The 7,632-nt window shown below is 42.5% G+C and overlaps 1 protein-coding gene across 3 annotated transcripts in view; it reads left to right on the forward strand.

Moving 5' to 3' along the window:
* Positions 1-6,084, forward strand: part of USP25 (ubiquitin specific peptidase 25) — a 145,709-nt gene extending 139,625 nt beyond the window's left edge. For all 3 annotated transcript variants that reach the window (XM_068270563.1, XM_068270562.1, XM_068270564.1), the window contains one exon: positions 5,198-6,084. In XM_068270563.1, coding sequence (XP_068126664.1) covers positions 5,198-5,370 — 173 coding nt within the window. In that variant the 3' untranslated portion in view covers positions 5,371-6,084. The remainder of the gene's footprint in view (positions 1-5,197) is intronic.
* The last annotated feature ends 1,548 nt before the right edge of the window (positions 6,085-7,632 follow it).

Genomic DNA, 7,632 nt, shown 5'->3' on the forward strand with positions numbered 1-7,632 from the left:
GCAATCAGTGTGTACTACAGAGAGGCTTTGGCAGCAAATATGCCTCCGATCTACATTATTGTACTGCTCGCTGTAGCCATGGTGCCTTGCATGTTATAAACGGCCATATGCACCTGCTGCAATTTTAGGATTTATTTTAAAGGATTCCCTGATATGAGATAGACATGTATGTACAGTGCCAGGCACACTAATAACTATGCTGTGTTTCTTTTTTTCTTGTTTCTGCCTGAAAGGTTTAAAAATCAGGTATGCAAGTGACACTTTCTGTCAGGACTGAGTCAGACTACAGCATAACCCTCACTGATCAGGAAATACAGCCATAAAACACTTTCCTGGAAGAAAAGCGATAAAGGGGGTCAATAGGTCATAGATTTGAGCTCTGGCATATTTCAATGAATGTGTCACTGAGCGGAAACAAACTGTAAAAACTTAAAACGTAGATTTAAATAAAAAATCTGTGCGATATCTAAAGTAATTTTTAGGAGGAGGAGGATATATACAATTGTTTATCGCATCAGTTAAATTTCACCTGGGGTGTCCTTTAGGTGATTGGAGAAAATAGTAGGAATAATATGTTTAAAGCGGATACGCAACAGCATAATAACCTTTTGAAGAAAACATTTTTGTTACAACTGATAGAGATCCTAAAATAGATCTTCACTATTTGTACTTCCTGATTCATGGAAGCAGACATATTGTTAACAGCCTGTGCTTTCACATGAGCTTATCTGCCAGTCAGGTGACACAGAGGAGAGATCAAATTACAACTTGTGCTTAGACTTAAATGAAGGGGAATTAAACAGGCTAAACTCTCTAAATACATGCAGGGTACATTTCTATATTATTCTTCTATCTTGTGCAAGAGTTCAGGTCCAATTTAAAGCTAAACTGAACTCGGAACTTTCTCTCTGCTCTAAAAGATAAGCAACAGCATAATAACCTTTAAAGAAAAACATATTTGACAGCTGATACAAATCCTGCCATAAATCCACACGGTTTCTACTTCCTGCTTTCATGGAAGCAGGCATTCTGTGTTTACAAATTAGCTGCTCTACCCTGGCAGAGTAGATTCCTAGTTAAAACAAAAAATAAGGAAGTCATAACTTTTTAAAAGAACCTAGTATGTTGATTTTAGACTTTATAGTCTCTCTTAACCACTTCGCCATATCTGGACGCATATATCCGTCCAGATAGGCAGTGGTGCTGCAGCCGTGTGGTGCGCACGATCGGGTGCGCGCGTGCTCCCGCTGCCCCCCCGATCAGTGAATGGGAATATAATTCCCATTCACCGATCTAAGTCCCCGGCAGAAATACCGACGCTTTCTCATCAGAGAGTGCGGTATTTCTGCCCCCAGGAAACTTCTTCTATTCATTTTAGTTCCTAGATGCGACATAGTTCGCATCCAGGAATTTTTTGAATGTGGCCATCTTGTGGCCAAATAGTAAACTGCACCCACATACCTGTATTGAATAAAAAAATACATTATATTACATCTAAAATTGGCTATTTACCTCCCAAACTAAAATTACCCAAATACATTTTTGTATTAAAAAAAAATAAAAAAAATTACAATTAAAAAAAAAAACAACTACATAAATAGTTACCTAAGGGTCTGAACTTTTTAAATATACATGTCAAGAGAGTATATTATTAAATTTTTTGAAATTATAAGCTTGTAAATAGTGATGGATGCAAATTGAAAAAATGCACCTTTATTTCTAAATAAAATATCGGCGCCATAAATTGTGATAGGGACGTAATTTAAATGGTGTAATAAGCGGGACAAATGGGCACATAAAATGCATGGGTTTTAATTACTGTAGCATGTATTAATTTTAAACTATAATGGCCAAAAACTGAGAAATAATGATTTTTTTCCATTTCTATCTTAATCTTCCTGTTAAAATGTATTTACAGTAAAGTGGCTCTTAGCAAAATGTACTACCTAAAGAAAGCCTAATTAGTGGCGGAAAAAACGAGATATAGATCAATTAATCTTGATAAGTAGCGATAAAGTTATTAGCGAATGAATAGGAGGTGAACATTGCTCGGATGCATAAGATTTTCGAAGCTATTCATATTTTCTGTGGTTGTATTAGGAAACGCATTAATTACATATTTTCAAAGTTTTGTTAGCTAAGGTTCAGAACTGTTCCTCAGTGGAAAAAGTTGAACTGGACATGTTATGCAGTCATGACCATTACATTGTCTTTTCGTTGTCGTATAAACCCACCTCTCTAAATTGTAAATTAATTGTTTTGGAGTTGTGCGAACAAGATAAACATAAAGAGACTCTGTACTGAAAAAAGCATCCCCTGGGGGGTACTCACTTCGGGAGGGGGAAGCCTCAGGCTCCCAATGAGGCTTCCCCCATCCCTGTAGCTGCAGGTAATCCAGCGCTGGCTCCCCGAAGCGTCCCGCAAATCTGGCTCGACATGCCTGACAAGGCTTGATATATTTACCTTCCCTGGCTCCAGCGGGTGGCGCTGTTGCGGCTTTCAGCATGTAGATATGAAGATGGGCGAACATAGCCGATCTCTGTCGGGTCCGCTTTACTACACAGGCGCAGGAGACTTGCGCCTGTGCAGTAGAAGTGACTGACGGCGATTGGCTATTACCGCCCATCTCCGGACGCAGAGCCGATACTGCGCCTGCTCTGGAGACGGGAAGGTAAATATTTACATCCCCGTTGTTTGGAGGGGCACAGCGAGACCGCCGTGGGACACAGGAGGACGGGGGAAGCTTTGATAGGATCCAGAAGCTTCCCCCACCTGAGGTGAGTACCCCCGGGGGAACTTTTTTTAGTTACAGGAACAAACTATGCCAGGGATGTTGGACTGCAAGCTCCACTAAGAAACGATAAAAGCAGACCTGAAGTGAGAGGAATATGGCTGACCTGTTTATTTACTATGATACCAGATGTCTGGCTGCCTGATTCTTTGCCTCAGATACTTCTATCCATAGACCCTGCAGAAGCATGCAGATCAAATGCTCTGACTGAATTAGCTGCATGCTTGTTTCAGGTATCTGATTCCAACACTGATGCTACGTACACACATGCGACAACGATCGTTCGTTAAAGGACTTACGAGGCGAATTGCTTAAAAAAAGTTATGTACCTCATTGCTAAAGCAGACCTCAGGGCAGACGAACAGCACCTTCCTTTTCACTATCAGGTGCTTTATCCTTCTAATCCAGGTTACATTGCAGCTCCCGACCCTCCTCAGGGTCGCCCGAGCAGAATCGCCGCTTTAAAAATCTAACTCCTGCGCAGCTTGCATAGCCGTGGCTGCTCAGGATTACAGCCCCGCTCGTGTCCGCCCTCACTCCGTGCGCTCTATTATACGTCATGTGGGCGGCTCCACATGACCACCCACATGACGAACTACACTGCCAGCCAGCCGCGCCCCCTCGACAGAGAATACAAGCGCTGAGCGAGCAGGTACTCACTCGCTCAGCGCTTGTATTCTCTGCGGAGGGGGCGCGGCTGGCTGGCAGTGTAGTTCGTCATGTGGGTGGTCATGTGGAGCCGCCCACATGACGTATAATAGAGCGCACGGAGTGAGGGCGGACACGAGCGGGGCTGTAGTCCTGAGCAGCCACGGCTATGCAAGCTGCGTAGGAGTTAGATTTTTAAAGCGGCGATTCTGCTCGGGCGACCCTGAGGAGGGTCGGGAGCTGCAATGTAACCTGGATTAGAAGGATAAAGCACCTGATAGTGAAAAGGAAGGTGCTGTTCGTCTGCCCTGAGGTCTGCTTTAGCAATGAGGTACATAACTTTTTTTAAGCAATTCGCCTCGTAAGTCCTTTAAGAACGACGAACGAACCTTTAATTGATGAAAGAACGACCTAAGTAAAGGTAGTTTTAAAATGTGTGTAACGATCTGATCGTTAGAACGAACGTTACATCTCAGAAAGCAACTATTGCGCCTGCGCATAAAAATGAGAAGTTCCATGGAGAAATAGTGAAATGCGCATGTCAAGCCTAGTACGAACGATCGTTTCCAACGATGTACTACTTTTGCAAACGATCGTCGTTGGTTAAAATCCGCCGAGACAGAACTTTCTTTTGTAGCGATTTGGCTCGTTCGTCGTTTGCCTTAATAGTCGGTGGTTCGTTTTTTGTAACGATCGTCGTTGGTAAAGATCGGGGAACGATCGTTACAAACGACTATAGTCGCATGTGTGTACGCACCTTTAAGCAGCCAAAGAGATCAGCAGGATTGCCAGGCAAATGGTATTGTTTTAAAGGAAATGAAAATGGCAGCCTCCATATACCTCTCACTTCCCTTTAAAGTGGACCTGAACTCAGAACTCCTCTCTGCTCTAACAAATACGCAAAAGCATAATAAACTTTTAAACAAAAAACATGTATTTGTTGCAGCTGATACAAATCCTAAAATTTGCAGTTTCTACTTCCTGATTCATGGAGGCAGACATATTGTTTACAGCCTGTGCTTTCAAATGGGCTTATCTGCCATCCCTGCTGTAGGCAGTCATGTGACACAGGGGAGAGATCGTATTACCACTTATGATTAGATACAAATGAGAGGTAATTAAACAGGCTAAGCTCTCTAAATACAATCGGGGTGCATTTCTCTAATGCTGGGAACACACAATACGTTTTTTGCAGGCGATTCTCTGAGAGATCGATTTACCATTAGATTCTCTTATCTTATAGAATATCAGACCTGACTGTATTTATCTATCGCGGGAATCTACCGAATCTATCGCAAAAACGAAACGTGTGTTTTCCGTCCTGTGCAAGGGTTCAGGTCCACTTTAAAGGACAACGGAAGTGAGAGGGATATGGAGGCTGCCATATTTATTTCCTTTGAAATAATACCAGTTGCCTGGCAGCCCTGCTGATTCTCCGCCTTTAATACTTTTAGCCATACCCCTGAACAAGCATGCAGCAGATCAGGTATTTCTGACATTATTGTCAGATCTGACAAGATTAGCTGCATGCTTGTTTCTGGTGTTATTCAAACACTACTGCAGCCAAATAGATCAGCAGGGCTGCCAGGCAACTGGTATTGTTTAAAAGGAAATAAATATGGCAGCCTGCATATTCTTCTCACTTCAGTTGTCCTTTAATGACCTATGTTGCTGTGTAAACATTGCAAAGCACTATGGAAAATGTCTGCGCTTTATAATGCAGGATAGATGCTAATCACTTCATTGTTGTCCTTCCAGCCTCCCTACAAGAAAAACTGACCGACTTCCTGCCAAAACTGCTGGATTGTTCAACGGAAATTAAAGGCTTCACCGACCCGCCAAAGCTTCCCAACTTTTCCACGCACGAGCTGTGCGAGCGGTTTTCCCGAATAATGTTGTCACTCAGCCGAACGCCAGCCGACGGGCGGTAGATCATGCACCTTCTTATGCACATTGTATAGACTTTTTTTTTTTCTTTTAGTTTTTAACTCATGCCTTCCTGTGACAAGGTTTGCTTTGTTGCTGCTATAGTTTTTAACCTTTTTTTTATGTTACAAAGACAAAATGACTGTACAGACTTTTAGCCAGACTGCAGACGAAGCTGAGAAAAGCATGGCCTTTGGCTTCCATTTTAAACAGAAATGCAGCCAAAAAATATTTGACGGCAAGAACCGCTTTGCCACTTTTTCTGTGACAGTATTACACTGCTTTTATCTCCAAAAACCTCATTTTATCTACAGCTTTTTTTTTTTCTCCTTTTCTTCTTAAAGTATGGGTTTATTATTTGTGACAGCAGCCATTTTAATTATCTGGGGTCGCGTTTATAAGACATGGCTCCCGGTAGCTTGTAAATGGAATTGAAGAATAAAGTTTTATTTATGGCTACTTCCTGTTTGCAAAAAGAAAAAAACACACACAGAGGACTGCTGTACATTTGTGTATGTATGAATAGAAGAATTATTTTTTGATGAGACGAACCGTAATTAAAAGGACAGGTTTGTAGGTTTAACCTCTGATTCTTAATGCAGAAGGAGTATTGTTTGGATTCCAAAGCAGTTAATGTGTATTATTATTATTACTTTTTTTACTTTAGGAAAAAAAACAGTACATTATTTCTCAAATAAATTTTGCTCTTTAAAAAAAAATTTGTTTTGGGGCTAAACTTTAATTTTGGTTTCATTGCCAATCAAAGATCACTGTATGGGTTTATTAAAGAACAACTGAAATGAGAAGAATATAGAGGCGGCCATATTTATTTCCTTTTAAACAATACCAGTTGCTTGGCAGCCCTGCTGATCTATTTGGCTGCAGTAGTGTCTGGATAACACCAGAAACAAGCATGCAGCTAGTCTTGTCAGATGTGACAATTATGACAAACACCTGATCTGCTGCATGCTTGTTCAGGGGCTATGGCTCTAGTAGAATCCCGTTATAGTAATCTCCAGGGCACCAGGAAAAGTAGTATCACAATTGGTCAATAATACAGTACACTGTAGTTATACAGACGCATTTGCTGGGACCGCGGAGGACTGAGTTTGCTATAGTCAGAGGTGGTTTACTGTATCAGAGTTTACTAGAACGAGATTCTACTGTCTATCTGTGTGCACAGAGGGAGATAAGTCTTGCATGCCAATTGGCAACAGCCATTCTTTCCCCCATTGTAACAAAGTTCACAGATGGCAATGACATCACACTGTGGGAGGTGTTTTTATATCACACAGAGGGCTCAAACCCACTAAGCAGCCTTTTCTAAGCACTAGTGATTTGAAAACCTCTTGCTAATGTAATGCTATGGGGGATTTTTATAAAATCACATCCCTCAAGTGGGATCACACCCATAGCATTACATTAGCAAGAGCTAGTTCCAGAAATGGCTTAGTAACATACTACTAGTGGGTTCCAGACCAAAGGGATGATCGAAAGGGATGCAAAAATTTGAGTTCATGCAGGATTGTGCAAATTTGTATGCAAATATATCCGGCTTGAAAATGGACCAATCAAGTCCCCACCAAGGTTTAAATTGATTGGGCCATTTTCAAATTGCATACATCAATTTAAACCTTGGTGGGGACTTGATTGGTCCATTTTCAATCTGCATACATTTCGGAGGTTTTCCGCTCCGCAGGCTCCCGGTGGTGAGCCCGACCTGGCCAGGCCGGCTGCTAGGTCGGGCTTCTTCTGCGCTCCAAAGTGCGTGTCACTCGTGCGCGCTGACGTCATCGGACATCCTCCGGGCTGTACTGCGCAGGCTCAGTAGTTCTGAGCCTGCACAGTACAGCCTGGAGGATGTCTGATGACGTCAGCGCGCACGAGTGACACGCACTTTGGAGTGCAGAAGAAGCCCCACCTGGCAGCCGGCCTGGCCAGGTCGGGCTCGCCACCGGAGACCACCGGGAGCCTGCGGAGCGGCGCCGAGGGCACCTCCTGCCTGCCACAGGCTGGAGGAAGCCCCAGGTAAGTGGATTTGGATTTTTATTTTTTTTTATGCAGTCCCTGAACCTTCCCTTTAAGATCCTTTGTTCAAAGGTTTTATGAGGACAGCAAAAGGGCACCGCAGCATGGCAACCTAAATGGCAATTTTCATGTCACTAAGAAACTCTCAAGCAAGGAGTGTTTTTTGTTTTTTTTTCCCCTGACCACACGATGGCTTTATTCACATTTAAAATTGCAATTGCTGAGGCCAGCATTTTGCG

The sequence above is a fragment of the Hyperolius riggenbachi genome, chromosome 2 (assembly GCF_040937935.1).
Source record: "Hyperolius riggenbachi isolate aHypRig1 chromosome 2, aHypRig1.pri, whole genome shotgun sequence".
Taxonomy (NCBI): domain Eukaryota; kingdom Metazoa; phylum Chordata; class Amphibia; order Anura; family Hyperoliidae; genus Hyperolius; species Hyperolius riggenbachi.